The 25841-nt window shown below is 45.6% G+C and overlaps 1 protein-coding gene, 1 long non-coding RNA gene and 1 pseudogene across 5 annotated transcripts in view; 2 read left to right on the forward strand and 1 right to left on the reverse strand.

Annotated features, from left to right (window-relative positions):
* Positions 1 to 24785, forward strand: part of Cmss1 (cms1 ribosomal small subunit homolog (yeast)) — a 66024-nt gene extending 41239 nt beyond the window's left edge. For 2 of the 4 annotated variants that reach the window (XM_013515092.1, XM_013515091.1), the window contains 7 exons: positions 2435 to 2633; positions 10525 to 10635; positions 14805 to 14906; positions 15877 to 15964; positions 16601 to 16741; positions 21055 to 21264; positions 24339 to 24785. In XM_013515092.1, the coding sequence (XP_013370546.1) occupies positions 2435 to 2633; positions 10525 to 10635; positions 14805 to 14906; positions 15877 to 15964; positions 16601 to 16741; positions 21055 to 21264; positions 24339 to 24574 (1087 nt within the window). In that variant the 3' untranslated portion in view covers positions 24575 to 24785. Of the gene's footprint in view, positions 1 to 500; positions 826 to 2093; positions 2344 to 2434; positions 2634 to 10524; positions 10636 to 14804; positions 14907 to 15876; positions 15965 to 16600; positions 16742 to 21054; positions 21265 to 24338 lie in introns of those variants that run through there. The other 2 variants (XM_013515093.1, XM_005386295.2) reach the window with 2 other exon arrangements.
* Positions 7770 to 9198, forward strand: LOC102008128 (annotated as a pseudogene).
* Positions 22074 to 24325, reverse strand: LOC106148713. Its single transcript, XR_001234365.1, has 2 exons — positions 23050 to 24325; positions 22074 to 22850 (listed from the first exon to the last, which is right to left on the reverse strand). It is a non-coding gene; the product is annotated as an uncharacterized LOC106148713 (long non-coding RNA).
* Positions 24786 to 25841: the final 1056 nt, after the last annotated feature.

The raw sequence follows: 25841 nt of genomic DNA on the forward strand, positions 1-25841 counted from the left end.
AAATTTAAACTAGGTATATTTAGAATGGGTGAACATAAAATATATATCTGGTGATCTCTAGAGAATATTCCCCTTCAGAAATATTTGCACTTGCTACCTATGATAACTAATTTTTAGGCGGCCACTTGAGCAGACCACAGGGTTCCCAGACAGTTGATCAGACATCCTCTGCGTGCTGTGGGCATGTGATACGGTTTGTATCTAGATGTTCCTCCAAAGCCTCGTGCAGGCGTAAGTGGGGCTTTTCAGAAGTGGTAGGATCTAGGATGGGTGATACTGGGATCAAGGATGTGATGCTGGAACTGACTTATGGCGTGATGCTAGGACTAAGGCTGCCCCACCCTGAGGAACGGAGTGTAAGGGACAGGAAGGGCTGTCACTTATCACTTGCTGCTTTCTGCCTGCCATGAACTGTTTCTCCTCTGTGCTGCCCTCTGCCGTGCCACCCTGCCTGGGAGCCAGCCAACTGTGAACTGAAACCTCTACAAACTGCGAGCCAAATAAACTTTTCCTCCTTTACCTTCGGGTGTTTGGTACATTGTGTCAGCAAATGGGAAAAGTAACTGAAACTGTTTTCAGATGACACTGACATTCAAACAGATGGAGCTGAGGGAGGCAGAGCGCCCCCCACGCTGAGTGAGCCTCAGCCCCCTGGGCGAAGGTTGAATGGAACCAAAGGCTGACCCTCCCCCAAGGAAAAGAATTCCCCCGGCTGGTACTTTCTAACTGAAGCATTAGCTCTTCCTGAGTCGACACCGGGCTTTGGCCTTCAGACTTCAACTGGCACATTTGCTCTGCAGACTTGAACTAGGCCTACAAAATTGTGTGAGCCAATTCCTTATAATATTACATATGTAATCATAAAATCTGTTGTTTCTGTATCTCTGGAGAACCATGACTAATACATGTGAAGATCCTGTTAGTTTGGGATCTTTGGTTTTGTTGTTTTAGGAAAGCCTGAGGAATAGCGTTCTTACTGGTTTGTTACAAGAATGACCGTTTTACGAAGCGTTATCTATGTAGTACGTTACCGCCTAGTAATGGAACAAGCCCTTAAGTCACAAACACACCTGATATTTTGTAAGCCAGGCCTGTATACAAACCCAGGTTCTTTATTTAGTGAAACAAACAGTAGACGTTAACTAGACATTGCCTCCTCTCACAAGGCTAATAAGAGCCAGGCTAGTCACTGTCCCTCCATCAGCCTGAAATGGCATGCCGAAAGCTTCCCATTGGTATTTTGGCTGTTTTCAAGTTTGCAAGTCCGAGGACTTTATTCTGAGTTGGAAACTTTCTACCATAAGTGTTTGTATCTATTTCATATTCTTTTAAAAACTAGGTATATTTCCCAAAGTCATTGCCACCTTTGACTTTAAAAAAATAATGTAGCAATACTGCTCTGCCTAATACTAATAAAAAGGGAGAAATTAGAAAAGCACATACTGTCTAATTGCAAAAAATCTAATTTCTCCATCCTCAAGGCCCATTTTTACAGAAGTAATTTTGTTTTTGAAACAGTCTCACTCTGAGACCGGCCTTTAACTGTGTAGCCTGGGTTGACCTCGAACTCGTGGCAACCTTCTTGTCTCAGCTTCCTGAGTACTGGAATTATAGGCATGTGCTGTGACACCTGGCAAGAAGTAATTATTAACTGTTAACACCCAATGAAGTTTTCAGTGGATTTGTAACAAGGGAAAGAGCGCCTAACTAATACCAACTGCGGTGTAGGGCGACTAACTGATGAACGTTCTTGTGCCTCACTAGGGCTACTCCAAAGCGTGTGTTTGGGAGAAGTTAGGAGACGTTTTATTCTACACTTCCTACCAGGGTCTTTCCTATAGTGGAAGAAAATCACTGGGAACTGCTGAAATTACACACCTGTGTTACGCAGTTCCCTGTTTGCTTGTCTCGTCTTCAGTATTACAAATAGCAAAACTAGCTGTAAGCTGAGAGCATTTCTCTACTTACTTTATATTCACATTAAGTACCATCCACATTTGGGAGAAAGCTGACATCCCTGACTTTTATTTTTTTAATCAGTCTCTGAGCATTTAAGCAAGTTTCCAAAGATAAATCTATTTTCCCCCTTTCAGGAAAGGCTTGCTTTGAATTAGTTGTCAAGTCCCAGAAGTAGCCCACAGTGGCACCTTCCGTGTAGCACCAGACGTTGGTGTTGACAGACCTGGCTAGGGACGGTCTCTCCTTCAGCACAGCAGGCTTCCCGAGCCTACAGCGATACACCCAGCAGGGGCTGGCTGAAGAGGCCTGTGTTCCCGTGAACATCCGGTCCGGTTAGGAAGTAGGTCCAGGAATCAGGACAGACTTTGCAACTGTGAAGGAAAGGTTGTGTCATTTTCATTTAACATTAGCATGACATGGTATTACTACAAATAGAAATGTTCTAAATAACCCAGTCTATCTGGGTCATCCACAGCCCTAAAATGAAGGAAATACCCGAGCAGCCGCTGTCCAGGATGCCAGACAACACCGCCATGAAGCAGCAGAAGCTGCCTGCCCACCACCTGCGCTTCTCGGCCAAGCTGGTCCTCTCTATTTTTTTTGGCACGGGCGCATTCTGCCTTTGCATGGGCGTCATCCTAATATTATCTGCAAAGAAGACCAAGAAAGTAGAGGTTTGTGTCCACCTTACTTTTCCTCTTCCTCTTCTTCATTTTCTCTTCCTTTTGAAGCAGAGTTTCACTGCAGCTCAGGCTGGCTTCCAGCTCTCCAACTCACTGTGGATTTCAGGCTGACCTCAATCTCTATCCTCCTGCCTCAGCCTCCCAGGCTGGGATTACCAAGAGTGTTCAGTCTGGGACTTTAAGTGGGAATGGTCCATTGGAGAACACAGTCCCTCAGCAGGAAGCTAGATAAGATGGAGCCATCCCCCCTCTTGCCGCTGGCAGCAGCGAACAGCAACAGCGCACGTGAGGGGCCTCTTCCGTCCCTGTGCCTCCTCCAGGGCAGTCACTTGGTGAGCAGCTTAGCTCAGCCAGGGTGCTTTTACATGGCCGAGGACTTAGCAGGCAGCGAACAGAAACAAGGAGAGGAGCAAGAAAAGCTGATGATGCCAGACTCACACACTGCTGTAGCCAGAGAGCCAAACACACAGGTCTTCAATCTCGAATATACAATGTATGTAATTTTATTTTTTCTGTTTAATGAACATGTAACGATGTTACGTACTTAGAGGGTACAACATGATAGTTCAGTCCATGCACACAATCTGCACCAACCACATCTGGGTAACTCTCATTTCTAGCTCCGTATCATTTCTTTGTTTGGAGCCTTTGAGCTCCTTTCTTCTAGTTCTCCGTAAAGTATGTGATAGCTCATTGTAAATGACAGTTATACTCTACTGCACTACAAACACTAGAACCTACTCCTACCTGTGCTTTGATACCCTTGTTCAACCTCCTACACCCACTTGCTAGGTTCTATTAAACCAACACATGCTGTTTAATTCTTTTTATTAATGTACTTTTAGATGAACTTTTTAGCTTCCACATGTGAGTGAACATATGAAATATTTGCCCTTGTATGTCTAGTTTATGTCAGTTGACATAATGTACTCCAGATCCATCCACTTTGCTGAAAATATCCTTTTCCTGGATAAATAATATTCCATCGTACGTATACAGCATTTTCTTTATTCATGTGTCAGTGGACATCTAGGCTGATTCCATATCTTAGCTATTGTGAATGGTGCTACAATAAACATGGCACTGCACATATCTCTTTAACGTGCTGCTTTCATTTCTTTTAACTGTTAACCCAAGTAGGATAGCTGAATCATATGGTAGATCTACATTTAGCTTTTGAGGAACCTCCATATTGTTTTCCACAGTGGTTGTATTAATGGACATTCCCACCAACAGTGTATGACAATGCCTTTTTCTCCATATCCTCACTAACATTTATTTTTTGCGTTTTTCATAATAGCTATTTTGACTGAGGTAGATCATTTGCCCATTTTTAATTAAATTATTTTTTATTGGTGGTGAGGGTTTTTTTTACAAGTTCTTTATATATTCTGTATTTAATTATGGTGGATTAAGTAATGGTCAACTGGTAACACCCAGCTGAGCTGAATCAGTGTGGTTCTGGGTGTGGAGGACCCACCTGAGGACTGCTGCCAGCAGCATAAAAGGAGAACTGAAGGGGAAGATGGTGTGCTGTGGATCCTCCTGGAGAAACTTGTCACGCTGGTTTTCCTGATATGAACTCAGCTGCTATCATCAGAGAAGCTCAGGTCCTCACTGTTGCTGAGCAAGGTCGCAGTTCTCTGCGGGAGCTCTGGTCCCTGCCTTGAGCATCGCTTCCGGCTCCAGTGCAGGTCCCTCAGCCCGCTGACACAGACCCTTCATCCCGCTGGCGCAGACTTTCTAGCTTCCACCCCTGACCTGTGGGCCTTCCCAGTGCAGGTCCTGGATACAGACTTGCATGAGACATTGCTGTGGGCTCTGGGCCTCCAGCTGGACTCGTGCAGGACACTGTGGTGGGATCCAGGCCCTCAGCTGGATTCTCTGGGTCTCTAGTGTGTGGACAGATCTCCACACTCCTGCACTTGACTCTTTGGGTGAATATTATCAAATAACCCGATAAATTATGTGTCCTGTGTTAAATCTTTCCCCTTGTAAACCCTGAATACAACATAAATACTTTGTCAAGATGAATAGTATGCAAATATTCTCTCCCATTCTGTAGGTGGTTTCTTAACTTGATTGTTTCTTTTGCTGTGATGAAACTTAGTTTGTTTTAATCCCACATGTCAACTTTTTGCTGTCATTGCCTGTAGTTGTTGAGGTGTTTCACCTGTGTTTTCATCTAGTAGTTTCACAGTTTCAGGCCCAACATTTAGGTCTTTGATTCACTTGAAATGATTTTTGTACAAAGTGAAAAACAAGGGTCAAACTTCATTCTTCTGCACATGGGTAATTCAGTTTTCTCAGCTGTCCCTTCTACGTATGTTTCTGGAGCCTTGTCAAAAATCAGTTGGCTGTAGGTGCACGGACTTATTTCTTGACGCTCTGTCCTGTTCCATTTATCTGTGTGCTGGTTTGTATTTCTGCACCGTGCTATCTAGGTTACTGTACCCTAATAGTGCATTTTGAGATCAGATGTTGTGATATCACAGCTTTATTTGATCAAGATTGCTTTAGCTGTCCAGGGCCTTTTATGCTTCCATAGAAATTAAACAATTGTTTTTACTAGTTTTGTGAAGAATTGTATTGGTATTTTGGTGGAAACTGTACCAAACCTAAATTGCTTTTGGTAGTATGGACATTTTAACTGTATTAGTTCTTCCAATCCATGAACTGTGAACGTGTTCCCATATTTTGTGTAATTTATTTCATTTCTTTAAGCAGTGCTCTACAGTTTTCAATTTAGAGGTCTTTCATTTCCTCAGATGAATTTACTTCTAGGTACTTTGTTTTTTGTAGCTACTATAAATAGAATTGCTTTCATGACTTCTTTTTCTGCAAGTTTGTGATTGGTGTATAAAACGGCCTTTGATTTTTGTGTGTGGATTTTTTAGTCTACAACTTCACTGAATTCATTTATCTGCTCCAGTAATCTTTTGATAGGGTCTATTTTTTTCATGTCATCTGCAAACAGAAATAACCTGATTTCTTTCAAGAACTGAGTCCTACCTTTTGCAAATGAACTCCCTCCGAGCTCTGGGAAAAGCATGGCCGCAGGACTTTCTGACATCTTAAGGATGCCTGTATTCAATGTACAGTGAATGAAGTGCTTGTTCCCTCTGCGTCAGCTCTGAGCAGACAGCCAGACATCCCAGACCAGACGAGAGCTGCCCTGAAGGCAGCCACGGAAAGCTGCTCTTCCGCTCTGCACGTGGCTGCTGGTGAACTGACAGTGAGGGCCACTTCTTTCAACATGAGTTTCACATGGATGAGTTTCAAAAGGTGCCTTCAGGTTCTGCTGGGTGTGCAGATAAGGATGATGAGCAAAAATTAGTGCCTACCCTCCGTGAGCCAATGAGAGTGAAGGTTAAATGGTACAGCCCTCCCTCAGATCTGCAGGGCAGTGCTTCCTCCTTAAAGATACCTAAATTGGCTGGATGTGGTGGCGCACGCCTGTAATCCCAGCACTCGGGAGGCTGAGGCAGGAGAATCATTGTGAGTTCGGGGCCAGCCTGGGCTACAAAGTGAGTTCAAGGCCAGCCTGAACTGCATAGCGAGACCCTGCCTCAGAAAAGCTGAGCACAACTACTAACAACTATTGCCATTACTACTAACAGTAATGAAATACACCAAAATCTAGATGCTCAAATCCCTTAAAATGACTCATTTGCACACAATTTCACATGACTTCTTATATACCCTAAGTGAATCTAGAGTATTTCTGAAACCTAATAGAATATAAATCCTATGTAAACAGCTATCATACTGAATTGTTTACAGAATAATGACAAGGAAAAAGGTCTGTGCTTGTTTAGTAAAGAAAATTGCTTTTCAAATGTTTTTCACCTGTGGTCAGTGAATGCCCAGATGCAGACCCCACAGGTACGGTCCCCAAGTAAAGGCAAATACCCTGAGACCTCATGAGCTAAGGCACCTTGTCGACGGGCGCTGCAGGGTGGGCGTCACAAATACGCAGCGATGAAGCAGGGTGCGTGAGGAAGGAGCGGGCTCGGCCGCGTCCCCGGCACGGTCCCTGCTCGTTGCCCGCGGGGAGATCAGCACACGCCGGCTGGAACGCTGGGCTGGGGAGAGCAGGGAGACTGCACACAGCGCGTCGCGCCCCCTCCTCGGCAGGTTCTGCCGCCTCCCCACTCGCGTTTTCCGCCCCCTCCTCTGAGCTCGCGGAGGTTGGTCTCCCTGGAAGTGAAATGCCCCAAAGTCCTGAGGCCTCCAGTGTGACGGGCAGCCCTCGGCGGCCCGGGGGCAGCAGGCAGCTAACCCTTCCCTCCTGAAGGGGCCGGCACGGTAGCGGTCTCCTCAGGTGATTTTATTCCCACGGACGGCACGCTTCTGCATTCGCCTCTCCATCGGCCCTGGGTCTGCTCACCCCGCAGCGGCGCGTCCTGCGCTGCGAACGCAGTCCTCGCGCGGGCGGCCCTGGCTGAGCGGGCTCATCTCCTGCGCTGGGGCGACCTCAGCCCGTCGCTGGCCGGCGACGGAGCCGCTCTGCACGCAGCTCTCGACAAAATGTGTTTGTCTCATAGAGGATAAGGGTACTTTGCAACGAATATTTCAACTGTATCGAGTTTGGTTAGTTCCAGCACTTCAGTGTCGTACAGGAAAACCAGGAAGCACCCAAATGGTTTGTGTCTGCGCGCGCTTCGCCGTGGAGTGACGGACGCGGGCACCGCCCGGGCCAGCGTGCCTGAGCGAGCCGGGCAGGCGCAGGCCCCGCGCTGGCCGCTCCGGGTCTCGCTCAGCCCGGCGCGCAGGAAGCGCCTTCGTGTAACTCCCGAGGGGAGGGCGCTTCTGACTCCAGCACTGCGTGAGCGACAGACTGTGGCTTTTGCCTCATTTCCTAACAGAGGATTTACGGGTCATTCGAGCGCCAAGGTGGAGCCGCTGTTATTACAGAGGATGAAGGGTGTATCTCCCTCATTAAGTTCTTCGGAGCTGGGAAGCAAGCAACGCAGATGCCGTCTACTCAGACAGTACTTGGCCGTGAGGCAGCCTTCTAATTCTGTATTCATATAACTCAAAGCGGGATCCATGAAGCGGGATGTTTACTGTTACAGTGACCTCAGGCTCGACTGATTGTTTCATAGAGCCATGCTGGGGAACAAAATGCGGGTGCTGAGCTTAAGTGCTTCGCTCGGGGTCGGAGATCGGCTGAACCAGGGCTGCCGTGTGCGCGGGCAAAGCGCGGGAGCCGACGCGCTCGCCCGCGTCTGGGGCTGTGGTGCCCCCGACATCCTGATCGCCGGCACAGCAGGAGCTGCAAGACCACACCCGGAAACAAACTCGCGTGCAGATCGGAGCGGAGCGCACGGGTGGGTGACGCAGCGAGAGCTCTGATCAGCGGACATCACGGAGCCGGGCAAGGTGGCTTCTCCCGGGAGCGTGCCGCAGGCTGCACGGAGGATGGCACAAACCCGGAGGACGTGGGGACCACAGAGCAGGAGCCCAGAGTTGCGAATCAGACGCTGGAGTCGCCTTGCGATGTGCAGCCACCATTCCAGATGAGGCTGAAATTTACCGAGGCCACGCCGAGAGAGCCGCTGCCACCGCGGATACGTGCGACTGGCGTCCAGTGTGAGCCGGCCGGTCTTTCGCCTCTCCTCCCCCAAGAGATTTTTTATTAGATACTGCAAGGCAGGGAAACCAAACCCTTTGCCCCTGATCAAGCCATACTCGGTCCTAGGTTACCACCTGATCGATCCTGCTTCACAGCTCCCAACTACAGACTCAAATCTTTACAAAAAACGGGGCGCTTCTGCGAGAAGAATAACAGGTCCGCGGCTGAGGGCTGCTTCCGTTGCTAGCAGGCCAGGCACCCCCACGCTGGGCACACCGGCCCCCAGGCCATGTCTGTTTCAGCCCAGGTAGGGGCTCCGTGTCCCTCACTCGGCAGAGGCTTACCGGACAGATGCCGGCCTCAGAGGGCCTGCTGCCAAGGCCTCCCTTCCGCAACTTCAGCAGTTCCGAATGTTCTGATTAATCCCTCGTGAATTGGGTCCAAACACATTCTTATTACCACTCATATACGGCCAGGTGTGGTGGTACACACCTGTAATCCCAGCACTTGGAGGATGAGGCAGGAGGATGGTTGTGAGTTCGAGATCAGCCTGGGCTACAAAGTGAGCTCAAGGCCAGCCTGAACTGCATAGCGAGACCCTGTCTGAAAAAGACCAAGAAAAAAAAAAAAAATACCACTAACGTGGTATCATCACAAAATACCGCCAGTGCGGCATCAAATGCATTGAAGAGAAGTGTGAAGATCATAATGATGATGATGATGATGACTGTGATAATTTGTAGTCTCCCTTGATGTTTGTGACTTGTCTGCTTGGTCTTGAATCCTTTGTACTGAGATTAAGCATGCTGGATGTTTTCAAGTTCTGTTTTAGAAAATATGAATAGTATTTAATGACTAAATTTAGACACCGTTCTTTTTGATTGAAATGTTCAGTTTTCTTTAACAGGAAACTAATGGTTTTATATCAACCTTTATGTGTAAAAAATAAAATTTTTGTTCATCAACTTGAAAAAAAAAGTGCAATGTGAGCTGTCCCAATCAGGACACAGCCCTAGTCTTTAATGCTTTCTATAAAGCAAGATGTAGTTTTACAAATAGAAAAGAAATAAATATGTTCAAAAGAAGAGTGAAAGCCATGCTGCTAAATGGTTTAATAGTACAAGAGTAGAATTTTCACTAATTTTTAGTATTTGCACTTTACCGTTAAGCTTCAAAACCTTGTTTTGGACAGACTGAAATTTATTCTGTCTTTCTTGTTAGCATTCTCTCCCAAATCCACTGGCACCTTACCACAGGGAGAAAGCTACTTCCTTGTCCCACACTGCCATGACCCCATGATTGCTCCTCAGCATGGCGAGGGGAAACCAGAAGCAGCCCCCCACAGCCCCACCACAGCCCCAAGCCCCAGAGGGGAGCGTCCTTGTAGGGTAAGGGAGCCGCACAGCACCTGACCCTGGTCTCTGAGCCCCCTTCCTTACTGTTTTCTTTTCTCCTCCTTTCTTTTTTTTTGAGACAGGGTCTCACTGTGCAGTTCATAGTGGCCTTGAGCTCACTTTGTAGCCCAGGCTGGCCTCGAACTTGCGGCAGTCCTCCTGCCTCAGCCTCAGTGCTGGGATCACAGGTGTGCACCACCATGCCCGGCTCCTTCCTGTCCTCTGACTGCATCTTCCTAGAGCTCAGTGTCGGCCAGAGCTCACAGGAGTCACCCGTTTGGACACACAATCCTCTGCCCTTGATCTTAGCCAAAAGGCCAAGAAGCAAGCACAGGCCACCTTTTAAAAGAGTTTCTTATACCACTTTCCACAGAACTGAACTTTTACAAAGCAGAACGCAATACCTTTTAATACTAGGGTTGTTCCACATACATCAATAATCTTATTTGAAAATGCTTCTTTTTCTATGTTCGGTCACTTTGGCAACTTTCTCTGAATGCCATGTAATACAGTTCATTAGTATGAACAGTTTCTGTAAAGTAACATGAAAAAAGCAGTGAAGCATCTTCACCGTAAATGTGACTGGCGTCCGGCTGTGGCCCGGTTTTCCTGAGTCACTGACCGTCGCCTTCCCAGCGACACCTCGTTATGACGGACAGACAAGGCCGCACCCCACAGGTCACAGTTCCAGGCGGTTGCAAAGTGTTGCCAGGTCCCCAAAGGGAAGTCCGTGGAAAGGCCCAGTCCCCCGAACAGCCCAGAGACACCCGCCCTGCACCCTGGGCCTTCAGGTCTCCACCGAGGCGCCACAGCCCATACGTGTGGAAGACTTTGGTGACCAGGGCTTAAGTTTAAGGCATGTACTTATGTAACTTTTAAATTAATCGTTGTTGTTTTCCCTGCTTGACAGATTAATTACACAAAAATATGCGCAAATTGTGCTGAATTTCGGGAAAATGCCTATAACTTTGACAAGGAGTGTACCTGCTCTATACCTTTTTACCTTCCACAGAAAATGGAGGTGAGTGGAATGGAGCGTTCAGTGGACTTTGTGCAGATGTATCTGTACTTCTATTTAGCTGTCCAGGGCAAGTACACAATTTCTATCAAATGCTCTCCAAAACTGAAAAATATTAAAAGTAAAGCAGGGTGGGAGAGACAAATCTTATAAACTGTTGAGTGCCTGCCTGCCTATTTGGTATTATTCTTGTCTTTTGTATATTTGTTTCTAAGTTTTAAGGTTCTGTACCTACCCAACTTCATAACATAATTTTTATAATTAATCAAACAAGTTTTATTCCAAATGTCAGCATAGGAGGCGACTGCGAAGGTCACTAAGTTTAACCAATCATTTTATAACCAGCAAATTAATGGGCTCAGATGTTAAATGATGTGGCCAAAGGCGCACGGTAAATGAATGTTAGGGGTCTTACGTGGCGGGAACCTTCTTGGGTCCCCCCACCCCAGTCACCCTATAGATGCAGATTCTTAAGACACTTCCAGCCTGACTGTCAGGCACTGTGGGAAACGCTAAAGAAACACTGCGAGACCGAACACCCTACGCTTAGGCTTGTTGAAGTCCTGTGTCAGTCTGCCCATCCAGGTCTTCTGACAAGCAGATGCCAGGACAGAGCGGACATGCAAGAACGTATGGGGGACGCTCTGGAAGGAAATGTGAAGGGTGCAGGGAGAAGGTGGGGGAACTGTCAGACCACACGGCGGTGGCGACCCTGGAGAGGACAAATGGGAGGGAGGGCAGCGGGGAGGTAAGGAGAGATTCAGGAGGGGATGACGAGCTTGGCTTTGGGCCAGCTGAGCCTGAGATGGGAGCAGGCCTGGAGGCGGGAGCGGGCCTGGAGGCGGGAGCGGGCCTGGAGGCGGGAGCGGGCCTCGAGGCGGGCCTCGGTGAGAAGCTCACCAGAAAGCCTGCTGGACCCAGACTCTTCCCGTCGTGAGGGCCAGAGGCTGCAGGTCAAGATGGAGAAATACAAATTCCGGGGGATAGGACAGGCCATGGAATAACTTCGAGGTATTGAAGAAAAATTCATTCTTCATTGGATGAAGTCCGGACTCCCAGGGAAGGCTGGCAGCCGTGAGAAGGCTCCTCTCAACACTGGCCCAAGGAGCGGGAAGCAGGTGAGCTGCAACCTGCGGCTTGCTGGGGCTCCCCCCACGGCACCCCGCTCCGATCCGGAGAGGAAAGGAGGCGGCCTCAACCTGCCGCCGAGCGACACTCCCAGCCCTGAAGCTGAGAAACTCTCAGGCCGTCCCACACGTTTCCTTTCCTCTTCTACCCTCCTTTCCTTCCCTAATTTTATTTTTCTTCCTTCTTTTTTGAAGGCCCACAATACTTTTGTGAAGAAAGATCTTAAAGATAAAATCTTAAATTCCCATCTGTCTGTGTCCTTCAAAAGTCATGTGCGTGTCACCAGGGGCTGTCACTCCACTAGGCACAGCCCTCTGGGAAGAGCCAGCCGGCTCACCCAGGACAAGCACTGCAGCTCTGCAGGCAGCGCACGAACGCCGGGCCCCAGGCAGTGGGTGCCCACGAGTCTGCCTGAGACACGGGGAGCCTGCGCCCAGGGCGGGTGCCAGACCGTATTTCCTGCTGCTCAGCTCAACCCAGAAACTCCGGGCGCAGAAGTCAAGGGCAAGAAAGAGGTTCATTTAAAGCGACTGCTGATGACATGGAGGGATTCTTTGCCGTCTCAGACCTCTCTTGTGGGGCGCTTGGGGCTGCTGTGAAGGGCTTCCTGAGAGGAAGGGGAGGGCGGCCAGGCGGTGGCAAGGACACACACGCGGCCAGGGCCTCTCTTCACAGGGCGTCTCCTCCTCCTCCGCCTCCTCAGGGAAACAGAAGGGCACCCGCACTTCCCTCAGACAGAGGCGCTACTTCTGCAGGTCAGTTCACACAAGCTGGGAGAAGAGTGACTGCGCAGAGGCCTCGGCTGGAGCTTAGGGCACCGTGTGAGAGGAACCGAGGACTAGAAGATCTGAGAGATGGGGCGGCAATTCTGTCAGACTTCCCCAGGACGCTACCTGGTTACAGTGCCACTGAGCGCGCAGAGAGGGCAGGCCAGAGAGTGAGTACTCAGCGAGGCGGGACCATGGCGGCCTTGGCAAGCTGGGCCCGGAACACGGTCCCTGAGAAGAGGCCACTGAGACGCTGCGGCCTCGCGTGCCCAGCGCGCCCGCCTGTCACTGACGTGAACGTGTAGCTCTGGCTCCGTGGCATCAGCTTGCTGGCTTGTAGTTAGATGTGTGGTACATCCCACTGTGGATTTCACACCTTCCGTGGCCACGGGTCAGCCGTGGGGCTCCCTTTCAGAGAGGACACGGGGCCGTTCTCAGGGAGCGTGGCTCATTGCCTTGGTGCCCGCGCGGTCTGTCGGCCGTCTGCAGCCTGCCTCCGTGCCTGGCTCAGCCTCCCCTCCCGAGTCCGGAGCGGTCTCCCCTCGAGCCGCCAGGCTGTTCTGCCGATCTTCTCTGTGCCTGGCCGCACTCACCAGGACTTTCTTCACAGCGCCCCAGGAGGGCAGTTCCGATTTGCCATACTCCTCCTCCTTAAGGTCCTTGGAAAGCGAAGCCGAAGCCTTTCCAAGCTCTGTCTTTGCATAAGCTAACAAATCAATGGCCTCTGGGAAGTGCGAAGAATCTTCTGTGTTTCTTGCACTAAATGTATCACCTGACACCACAGAGGCCCTTAATACAGTCAGGCCTTCTTATTTTGAGATACAATCGTTATTTCGAAGGTATTAGTATGTGAATTATACACAGCTACATTACACATTTCTATGAGTGCTGGTATACAGGAAGCCTTCTAGACCTCGTAGCAGTCCAGAAAAACCCACATTCGTGATCTCAGGGAAAGGTTACTGGAATTCTAGTAAGTTAATTCCAGTCTGCCACGTCCAGCGTGACACATGCCAAGAATGAAGGCACTAAGACGTATTTGTAATTGTGGGGCGTCAAGGGGTTCTAAGCCCAGCTAGTGCGATGGCTGAGCGAACAAAGGCCTCGACCCAGGGCTGGAGGCTGAAATCACCTCCGACATGTGCAGAGAGAGATATGAAGGAGGAATAATCTGAATAGCACAGTTTAAGGCAGTATCGAATGTTCTGGGGTTGGTGCTTCAGCTCTGGTGTGTATTTTTTGTGCCCTGAGAAGTCGTAGCCTCTTATCTGAGGCCCACCTCAGCCCACAGTGGGCTCTCAGCCCAGCTCGCTCCCACTTCTTGGGAGCTGCAGGCAGGGCAACTCTGACCTGCCGCCTTTCAAACATGCACACCCACACCTCAGCGAGACCCATTGGCATTGCTTAAAGCCGACTGAGGGGGTAAAGACAAGCCTTGGCCAGCTTTGGACAAATCAGTGCCGGGGAACAGGGCCAGCTTCAGCCAAAAAGGAGACTCGTCAGGTGTTCCTCCACACTGGTAGTAAAATCTGTGAATACGTTAGTTAAATGCAAATGAATATTTCCTACGTGTTATTAGTAAAGTCTGTCTCAAGTCTACCCAGAAAACTCCAAGGGCCTTAGTATAGTCAGCTTTCTGACACTGCGACAAAACACCTGCGAAAACAACATGAAAGCCTCGTCTGGCTCAGCGTCTCAGAGCCTGCCGCCCTGCGTCAGCGGTGCCGCTGCTGTGCAGCTGTGGGAGGTGGAACACAGAAGCAGTCAGCAGCACTAGGTAGCGGAGGAGGAGCTCACTTCACGGTGAACAGGAAGCAAAGGCAGAGAAGGGGCTGGGACAACACATAGTTCCCGAGGATACACCTCCAAGGTGTGCACCACCACGGCTGGTCTTTTCTTCATAAAATTTTTAAAAATAGGTTATTTAATCATTTCCGTTATCTTTATAGACCAGGACTTCCAACAGTGACTTTTGCAAATGATTTCTTGCATTTCTGTTTTGCAGGAAATTTACAGTTCCCATCATTTTTTTTTCTGTACTGCTTTATATTTTTAAAATTTCTGCAGGGTGTGACAGTGTATGATGGTAACCCCAGCCCTTCAGGGGCTAACGAAAAGTTGAGACCCACTCGGACAAAATAATAAGACCCTGTCTGAACAAACCAACCAACAAAGAAATAAATTAAATGTTTAAATTAAAAATCCCTGCTCATGTTTATTACTATTCCAGTTGATTTCTCTTATTCTCTTCTCACTTCTTGCTTTCCTCCCATACAGGGTAACGTTTACATGTACTACAAATTGTATGGCTTCTATCAGAATCTCTATCGATACATTCAGTCCAGAAGTAATAACCAATTGACGGGTGAGGATGTAAGGGTAAGGCTTTATTTAATTTGCTATCGTAGTCTCTTTCTTTTTTTTTTTTTTTTTTAAGCCAGATGGGTCTTTCAGTCTAAAAGGAGGGATGAAAAATAAACTCAAAAGCTAAAGATTTTACAAGCCAAGTTTTTATAAAACAGAAATGTTCATTTCATTCTTCATGAACGGAGAGGGCTGGGTGTTCAAGGTAACTGTTACTGAGCTTGAGCGCTGTCTCTTCACAGGGCGAATGGGAACACTAGGCACCTTTGGTCATCCTTTCATGAGCTATTTGGGGAGACCTTGTTTCAGTTTGGTTCAGCTGATATCTACCACTGTCCTTCCTATAACTGGGGATCCAGCCTACTTTGAGGAAACTGGGTTCTTTTTGATGGAATAAAGCCACTGGTTTAACCAAATATCTTTTCAACACCCAGGGGTACAAAGTTTTACCCTTGGTAGATGATATTTACCATGCTAGCAAGAAAGTTAAATGGAGCTCTTTTCCATACTGACATTATGTGAAATGATAACCAGATCATTCTCAGTAACTACTCTTTTAAAATGGTAGTCTGGATGGACTCCTTGTGTTAAGTCGTCTAGCTATAGAATCATAGTCTGTACATTTTCTGAGTATAAATTTTACTTCAATGAAAGCGATTTAAAGATTGTATTCCAGTGTAAATTTAGAGTAATGTATAGTAGAGCTGATATGACAAAATTCCCTCCCGCAGACATTTTGATGCTACATACTACTGAGGGAAAAGACATGCTTAGCATATACATATTGCACACACCTGTGTCCAACACATGAAGGTTTCTAGCCCAAGGGAGCCAGATGACTGGGAAGAAACAGACAGTGGCCCATAATCTTGGTCCGTGCCAGCAAATTAGTGTGAGCTGGTTTACCCTGCCAGTGTTCTCTCTCTGAGGATGGCAAGAGAGCTCGCCCAAAGCGTGCCTCATCGCTCTGTCATCTTGCATCCAGGATGTTGAGAACTGCGCTCCGTTCAAAGTGTCTCGCGACGGTACTCCCATTGCTCCTTGTGGGGCTATCGCCAACAGCATGTTCAACGGTAGGTGACGTGTCCCTGTCTCTGGGATGGCCCTTTCCGTAAGTGTGTTACCGTTCAGATGTGAAGCCATTGGTTTAACCAAATATCAGATCTACCACTGCAGCTAAGAAGTGGGGTTTGGTTTTGTCTTTTAAATACTAGATCTGTTATCCTGTCTGACCCAGAGCACTGGTGCACAGTGTTTCATTTGCAGATAAGTCCTTCCTTGCCAGAAATATGAAAGAGAAGTCTATGAACATGAGTTAAATGGAGCTTAGGAGTCTCTTTCACAGCCATTGTGAATTTCTATCATTTTGTCTTGAGGTTGTGTATCATTTTTGTTGTTTTTGTGTTGTTTCAATGTTGTCTTCATTGTTGTTTTGTCAGTTTTTTAATTTTTAAAATAAAAATAATTTTAAAAATAAAAAAAATGTAGGGGACCGCAGGAAGGCCCTCCACGGGGGGTGGGGGAGTATCTTTCAATAACTGGCTCAGCCTTGGCAGGAAAAGGAAGGGTCCTCTGCAGCATCTACAGCATGTGGGCGTGTTGAGAGTGTGCAAGAGCCCCGATTTCTCTGCAGCTGTGTGTGTTCTGCATTTGAAGCACAGCAAAATTGCTGGCTTGCATCTCTAATGCAAGTTTTTATTTCCTTTCAGATACCATAATTCTTTCATACAAACTTAATTCGTCTGTACATATCAGAGTCCCAATGCTAAAGAATGGACTTACATGGTGGACAGATAAGTATGTCAAATTTCAGAATCCAAGTTTCAATGATCTTCCTAGCAAATTTGCAGGTGAGAGTCATATAATAACTTAATAGTCTTATCTCTATAAAAACTCTGATTTTTAAGTGTGGGGAGATCATTGAGTCCTCTTTATTTCTTTGTTGACTCCTTTTTGCTTTAAATTTTCCCACTGTGGGCACCTCCATCATATACTTATCAGAAACATAAAATGATCGGTTCCTTGTTTTCTTCCAGTTTACCATTCAGAAAAAAGCAATGTTTTTAGAAGGCTAATTTCACTATAATTAGAATGACCATAATTATGATGGCCCTTTTGAGATTAAAAAGGCCTACTAGAATAACTAGGTATAGAGTTTTTTAAAGTTTTCATATACTGACCAATAAACTGGCGCCACATTGATAAACATACACAATAATTCAACCAAAAACTACCTTCAAAAATGCAGTTCTTGGAGCTGGCTATGGCGGTGCGCTCCTGTAATCTGGGCACTTGCGGGGTTGAGAGGCAGGAGGGTCACCATGAGTTCGAGGCCAGCCTAGTCTACATAGTGAGCTCAAGGCCAGTCTGAACTGCATAGCGAGACCCTGTTGCAAAAAAAAAAAAAAAGCAGTTCTTTCAAAAATTAAAATAGCACATATGTATATGTTAAAGCAACCCTAAAAAACTATAATTATTATTTAAACATTGAAAAATAACATAAGAAGAGTAATTCTTTTTGATATTCAGTCACATACTTCAATCAATTTCTTGGCCATATTTTCTTCATGACATGCCCCTGTATTTTTCTGTATTTTTCTGATTAATTTATTTTTACTATTTTAATTTTTTCACAAAATTTTCTGCAATCATTTTTAAAGTTTAACTTTATTTCATCAATTTAAAATTATTGATACCTTTAACTGATTCCTCTCTGTTGTCTCTTGGTTTTATTAAGAAAATATAGGTGTCAAGGTCCTATTATACTCACTATCAATTTTGGTAACTAGAGGAATTCTCAATTTCAACTCTTCATAGTGAAATATGCTAATTTTTTGAAATATGCTAATATTTTAACACAAATGGTTTCATAGGCACTATCTTTTTATTTTAAAGAGAGAAAAAACAATGGGCACTATATTTTAAACCTCACTTTTATTTTTGATTGTTGTAAATGCATTGTTAAGTTTAGATGTTAAAATAGAAATCTCAGATTTTTCTCAGTATCATTTCATTCTGGTACAAACATTCTATCCACTTAAAAAGAGAAGTGTTATCAGTAGTTATTACATAAACTGGGATATTCCAAAGCATAATTATAGAATTTAAAAATTCAACCTTATATATATTTTCAACTCTCACTATTAATATATTCAGCTGTTCTTTTCCTCTTACAGAGGTAAATAACATCTCGTTGTTTGCAAGCTTGGCTGTCACTTATACTGTACACTAAATCTTCAACAACTAAAGGTTTTTCACTTTCTATATTTTAGAAATTTTTAAAAAATATTTTTAACAAAATGCATCCCAGAGTTGGAGGGCTCATTTACAGGAAAAGTTCAGGATCATTACAGGATCCATCATCTGATATACAAAAAGTTTCTTTAAAGGTGCAAACATTTCTAAAATTCTGGTTGATAAGATTACAAGTAATATCATACTGAAGTATGTTTATTATCTGTGTCACTGTAAAAATTGTGCACTTCAGTTTCTCTATGAGTATGAAAAAATATTTAGATTTGTACAAGTGCAGCTTTTCTTTCGATGTAATAAAATATTGTCATTTCTTTGGATTCAACTGTGAATTGTGTATGTAGCACAGCCAGTTTTTAAGTATATTTTTTCTCTGTCAATTCCTCAATTTACTAAGAGCATTATCTTTCCTCTGATGTTGTGCCCTACCAAATGTCCTTATATTATCACTACTAAATCTAACAATTTAAACTTGATCGTTGAAATTTTTAACTGAATTTGTAGTAAGATCTATAATAATATCATAGGTTTCATCTTGAATGATGGAGCTTCTAAATGCTTTGCTTTGATTCCATGGGGAATTAACCCCCCTAAAATAAACTATTGTTATATTTAACTTACTCAGTTATTCTATTTGAAGACATTCATGTAAATCTGGCTTCATTTAACCATTTACAGAATTTTTTGTGTGTTAATGAAGTCAACAACATACTAACACATTCTTTTTGGTTACCAAAAACCAAAACAAAGCAAAACAATTTTTAAAGGTGTAACTAGAAGGAATTCCATTTGATCTTAATGAAGTCATGCTTACAGAATGATATTTATATAGACCTTTACAGAAGTTAAACCACTGTCATTGGATACATTTTAAAAGTTACCACAGTCTTCTGGAGCAGGTTCTGATATTCTTCAGCAGGTTTATATCTCTTGATTTTCACACAATGACGATCACTATGATTCCCATGATAGAATAATATTGACTAACAGTGTGATATCATATTATTAATTTTGTTAATAAATCATACTTAAGCATTAACTGTTCCTTTCAATAAACCAATAGACATCAGCAGTACAGTTATCCCAGCTATCCTTATAGCATGCTTATATCTGATAATCTGAACAACTAATTTGAAGCCAATAATATGCAATGTAACAACCATTGTTGAATTCCTACCATCTTGTTTAGTGAAGCTCTGTGTCAATTCTAATGGTTTTATTATTACTTTTTATTCTCTTTAATTGTTTGATCAATCTTAAATCCTTACATCTGGTAATCTGAGCAACTTGATTGAAGATACCAATATGTAATATAACAACTACTGTTAATTCCTATCATCTTGTTTTGAAACCCTGTATCATTTTTATTGTTTTTGTGTTGGTTTATCTTTGTTGATGTTATTTTGTTATTGTTTTTTTCTCTTTAAAAAGAAGAAACCATACTTAATTTTACATTAAACATACGTTCCACTTTTTAGTCCTTCACTGCTAAAGGATTTATTAGCAAATAAAACAACTGGGTAGGTTACATCGCGCCTGATGGGAAGAGTCTCTGCTCATCTTCCACACAGTCACAAATTAGAGTAAGCAGCGCATTCACTGCGCAGGGGAGCGCCACACTCGGAGCTAGCGTTTTGCCTGGAAGCTGGAAGGACGGATGAAATTATATGTACACTATTCGTGTACAATAAATGCTAAATCATCCGATAAGACTGTGGACAACGACATAAACTGGGTCTGTCCTGGGCACGTTGAGACACACAGTCACTTTACCTACAACTGAATTACTGGGTTCTGAAAGGCACTTGGCTGCACCCTTGGAAATCGGGACACATTAATTGGAATCCTTCACCTCCTCATCAAACATCCACTGAGTCCTCCCATGTGTCAGGCCCTGGACGAAGTGGTGGTGAAAAACAAGTCACACAGTGTTGTGCCCAAGAGCCCACCGTGGGGTGAGACGGACTGATGCGCGCGGGGGCGAGTGGGGAGCGTGAGAACGAGCGGGAGGCCCACAGACTCGGCTCCGGCGCCGCCTTACGCCCTGCACCTGCAGAGCCCACGCCCGCTGGCTTCCCGGCGTCTCCCTGCCTCTGTCTCCTCCCACTGACCAGGCCCTGCCTTGCTCCCAGCCTGGAACTCTCAGGTGCAGTGCCAGGGAGCAGACGTATGTAAGTCAACTTCAGGCACTTGTTGGCCATTTCCTTAGGGCACATTTCTAGAAGTGGAATTTCTGGGCCCCAACATACGCAAAATAGGAAAACTCTCAGTGCTCGTTCCCAGATTCACATCTCTGCTCCAAACAAAGGCCCCCCTTCCACGGCCTCACCGATGACCACGGTACATGTCCATCAATCTCGTTTTTAATTTTCTCTCTTTATATTGCTAGCTAAACTAATGAATTAAAGATATTTCCCATGAAAATGCCACTGAAGAAAATGACCATTACCATTTTGTCATACCTGTTTTGTAATCTTTATAATCTTTAATGTAGTTGAAGGCATAATATGCATATAATTTTCTACTCTGCTTTTTTCACCCTTTAAAATTATCACTCACATTCCTTAGCCTCTTTAAAACTATCATTTTGTTTTGTTTTTCTTTTTGAGACAGGATCTCACTATGCAATTCAGGCTGGCGTTGAGCTCACTTTGTAGTCCAGGCTGGTCTTGAACTCACAACGATCCTCCTGCCTCAGCCTCCTGAGTGTTGGGATTACAGGCGTGCGCCACCGCAAAAACTATCATTTTAATGGCTACAAACTCAGATAGTTTCCACACAGATGCACTTGTGTAGAGGTCTAATTTCTCCTTCTCTTTCTCACATGTGCAGTTCTTTCATTGCTACACTCTAAGGAGAACTAAAGGAAACATTATTTTTCTCTACCATATCCTTTCTTTTCTTCCCTCAGGAAGCACAAAGCCCCCAAACTGGCCTAAACCAGTCTATGAGCTCGATAAAAGCAACCCAGACAACAACGGCTTCCTCAACGATGACTTCATTGTCTGGATGCGGACAGCTGCCTTTCCCACATTCAAAAAGCTGTACCGTAGACTCTACCGGATTCACCATTTTATTCAAGGCCTGCCTGCTGGTAATTATAGTTTCAACATATCCTACAGTATCCTTTTATGCTCCTTTTAGTTTTCAAGCTAAAGGAAAATCTGGTTAGTGGTTATCCAATTATTTCATTCTATTCTGTATTCTCCAATCAAATATTCATACCAAAGAATTGTAAGTTTTCTTATAGGTAATGCTGTGTAGGGGAGAACAATATTGTCCTCTACTCTCCCAGTGTTCAGCTGGGACTAACACAGGACAGATCAATAGGAGAAAAGCATACAAAGGTTTTCTATCTACGTGGGAACCCTTAAAAGAAAAACGAACACCCAAAGAAGCGGCCTACCCTCGGTTTGTATATACTAGGTTGAAAAAAGAGTGGCAGCGATGGGGAGGTGATTGAAAGTTAACAGTCTGACTTTGTTTACAGACTCCTCTGGGCCTCAGCATCCGACCTCGGTGACTGAAGTGTTTCTTTTCTCTTGTTGTAGAAGGGTGTCTCCCACCCAGGCGTTTTCTCACGAATTCAGGAAGAAAATAGGAAGTCAGAACGCCCTTCTTGTGCTTGCTGCTTTTTAAGTCCCTTTAGCTGAAAATCGCGTGCCAAAGGGGCGTGCTTGGGGGTGGCCTGTCCTCAACCTCAATTCGTCTCTGTTATATACTTAACAGTCTCAGGTAGAGAAGTATGGATAAGCACAGAAGGCAAGACTGGATAACAGGGCGCCTAAAGATTTAAAACGGTGAAGAAAAAGAAGCGCACCACTTAGAATGGGGTAAGGTGAAAAATCGTGAAAATAAAGAGAGGAAGAGGGAAGAGGAGCCTGAGAAATGAATTGGGAACATGGACTCAAACTAGCAGAAACTGAAAGAGACTGTAGACCTTTCATTCTAGACAAAAGTATCACAGAGCAAGGGAGTCCTGGGCTCCACGCCAGGTGTGCTACAAGCTCTACAGTGGGGACGCCATTGTCTGCTTCCCTCAGATGCAGAACCAGCAGAGTGAGTGCCTTAGTAAGGGACATGTGCGCCACGCGAGAAAACATACGCTTTGCTAAGAGATGACAAATTCTTCACTTAATTTAGAAGTAGAAATGTGCATCAATTTAAAAGCAAAAAGGACTTAACTTTAAAATAGCATCAAATGCTATAACTTTACATATTAAGTTACATAAACATACTTTATACTAACTCTAGTCTTTAAAAGTTAATTTAATCGTATTTATTTGGGGGAGTGGATACTGGGAATCCAGCTCAGGACCTGGGGCTTGCCAGGCAGGCACTTATGCCGCTGAGCCATATCCTTGGTGCCTAGAAGTTAATTTTTCAGTCTTTGATTGTCCCCCAGGCAAAAATCCCTTAGAGGCAGAACCCTCTCCGGTTAGTATACAGCTTTGAAACTTCACCCAGATCAGATGTCAGAACTTCTTGCTCAGTGGAACTTCCAACAAGCCAGAGGCTCTCCACACAGAATTGTTCTCCTCCTTAATCTCATTACCCCATGAGGCTGAGCGGGAAATTCCTGGAGAAACATGAACCGCAAACAGTGTGTGTTCTAGGTCCCCTACAGTCTTCTCCTGTCATGGCCGAGAGCAGGCGTGTGGCCGTCTTCCTCTGGCAGGGCAGTAGGCACTCTTGTACTAGTTTGTCCTATTTTTATGAAAATAAAAGGCACAAAATTCCTCAATTTAGATATTGATCAAAGACTAAACTGTAGAAGATCACCTTTTGAAGAAGAATTTCAAAAAACCCTCTCTCTCTCAAGAAAATTTAAGTACAGATTGAAAGTTGTTAACAACGGTCTCTCAAGTTGGACTTCCCAACCCTGCCCGCTCTGTGGCTGCCTCACCAGGAAGGAAGTCACAGCTGCATTCAAGAAACGGGGAGGGAAGTCGCGCACTGCTGTCCTCACAGCGCACCCCGGTGCGGTTTGGGGGATGAGAAAGGGAGGCTCTGCTCCGCAGAAGAAGCGCTGCTGCTCCTGCTGATCGCGCTGTCTGTGGTGCCTGCCTTCACGGTCCTGCTCAATGCCGCACGCTCTCAAAACCAGATCTCCATTCAGAGCTTTGGTCCTGTTTTCACTCCGACGTGTCTGTTACCTGTGTGTGGCCCTGGTGTATTGCCCCGCCGGCCCGATGGCCAGACTGCCCGGCAAGAAAAGCCAGCCTGTTCTCTACAGACAGGGCCTCCCAGTAGGGAGAGAAGCCGTCCTGTGTGTGAGGGAAAGGGACCCTGCCTTTCTAAAGGAAGTGGGGGAGAACACACTCAGGCGGACGGGGTGAGGTGGCAGCCTAGGGCCTGGCGACAGTGGGGAATTCGGATGTGGAAGAAAAGAGAGCTGGTTTCCTAACACGTTTCCTTGCGTCTCTAAATAGCCTGTTGCCAAGTGATGTAAGCCATTTTAAGAGCTTTGCTGGGAAATGCCTCTGTTGTTGCTATGAGAAGCCTTTGTTTATTAGTTTCGTTTACAAAAGACACCAGATGTTTAAAAACCTTAGGCCACATGCATAATCAACATGACATCATTAAAACACTAATGATAGCAAACCCACTTTAAATACTTTCTTCCCAGCAGCAGGGATGCTGGCCATTGCAGAACCCAAACGAATGTACCACCTTTAGTTTTTCCGCCAGAAGTGTTCTGCCACTAATGCTTTTCTCTCTCTCTTCCTCTCTTTCTCTCTGCATTTGTTTATTTACTTTTATTCTTTACTCTCCTTAAAAAATTTTCGCTGAAGTAGGAATTTAAACTTTGGCCTATTAGGGAACTTAGTCTTCCCTGGGTCTCCTAATTCAAAAATAGATTTGTAGGTTTGCTGTAAAAGCTAGATATATTAACTTCCTTGGACTCATCAAGAAAAAATTATTTATTATCTCATTAGTTAGCTGTCTGTAAGTCATTCAGATCTGTCTGTATCAGATTTTCTTTTGTCAATTAAAGCTGTGTAGAGGGAAGTCTTGTTTTTATTAATTTTATTCTACCAAGATACTGCTTGATTAGGTTATACCATATAAGACTGAATATTCAACCATGTTTCAACTACCAAGAAAGCAACTTTCTATGGTTTAACCTAGCATATTTGGTAGATGCAGTAGAAGTGAAAAGTGCTAAGACATATCCTTAACAATTCTTCTTAGATTTTCCAGTAACCAGGTTCCAAGGAGAAAAAGCTGTTGTTCTTTCCATCCCGACGTGGTGTGGAAGTGGGGGCTTTTTCTTAGGCATCGCCTACACAGTCACAGGAGCGTTAACATGGTTGGCCTCTTTTGTCTTAATGGCCTTTCACTTGACCTGGAAAAGAAAGAAGAAAGAAGTCCTCCAAGAGCGAAGTCAGGCCTCAAGCAGAAAAGCGGAAAACACAAGTGGACAATGAAGTAACACAGCCCTGGCTGGGAGCAGACATTTCAAGAAAGGGAACTGGATCGACTGAACAAATGCGATCCCTGATAACTAGTGAGAATTTCAGCAGTGGGAGGGCAGAAAGTAGAGGAGGGGGAGGGGGAGGGAGAGAAGGAGAAGAAGGAATGTTTGTGTGTAGTAAAATGTTCTTGGAATGGAAACCATAAAGCATCTTTGGGCTCTAAGTGAAGTCTTGGCTGTTTATTTGAAGCCCTGTGCCTGACCGCGGGTGAACGGCCAGGAACAGCACCACTACCAGGCAGGGGTAAGACAGACTGGGATTCCCCAAACTCAGTGTGTGCAGTTGGAACGATCAGATCGGGCTCAGACTGTTGGCTGGCTGGAATTACTACGACCTTCCCAAGAGCAACTGCTGACGTGTGCATCAGGACGATGTTTGAAAACTGATTTATTCAGGGACCGAGCACACCCCAGACACCCGTGGGCAGGGAATAAAGAAAGACAGTAAACAATACTCACGGTACAAGGAGACTGGCAGTCACCTGCCTCTGGGGAACAGGCACAACAATCTCTGTGGCTGACCCACTTTTTTTTTCTTTTTTTGGTAGACAGGGTCTCGCTATGCAGTTCAGGCTGGCCTTGAGCTCACTTTGTAGCCTAGGTTGGCCTCAAACTCGCAACGATCCTCCTGCCTCAGCCTCCCGAGTGCTGGGATTACAGGCCTACACCCCCACACCTGGCTGTGACCCACTTTTATTAGCAAACGAGCAGCACAGGAGAGAGTGCACTGTGTTTTTCAGTGTAGTAGATGGGGGTGCTCATGAAGAACAAGTTGCCCTCCACCTTGGTACACCCCCAGTCGTTAGATCTTCCCCAGCGGATGTTATCTCGCCCTAGCAATGCTGAGGTTGGGAGTTTTCCCCGCACAGCATGAGAGCATGGGTCCCCTGAGCACTTCTCCGTTCCCCAAGCAAGGCCACACCAGACTCAAGATCAGGGGACCCCGGTCTCATAACCTGGTCTCCAACATTCTTCTTTCTAGGGAGTCAAAACTAAGTTTTCTCTGCTCAGAACAAACCAAGTAAAGATTATGGAGGTGCCCTGAGCATTCAAAATACAACAGTGCGCAAAAAAGAAAGGCCACGGAGGACTTCCGGCGCACAGGGAGCCTCGGGCAGGGAGCGCCAGTCTTCCGGCTGGCTAGCTTCCTGCCTGCTGGCTCCCTGAGGGTGGGCCCCTAGCGCACGGGGAGCCTCGGGCGGGGAGCGCCGGTCTTTGGA

This window comes from Chinchilla lanigera, unplaced genomic scaffold, assembly GCF_000276665.1.
Source record: "Chinchilla lanigera isolate Chin_1 unplaced genomic scaffold, ChiLan1.0 scaffold00026, whole genome shotgun sequence".
Lineage (NCBI taxonomy): Eukaryota > Metazoa > Chordata > Mammalia > Rodentia > Chinchillidae > Chinchilla > Chinchilla lanigera.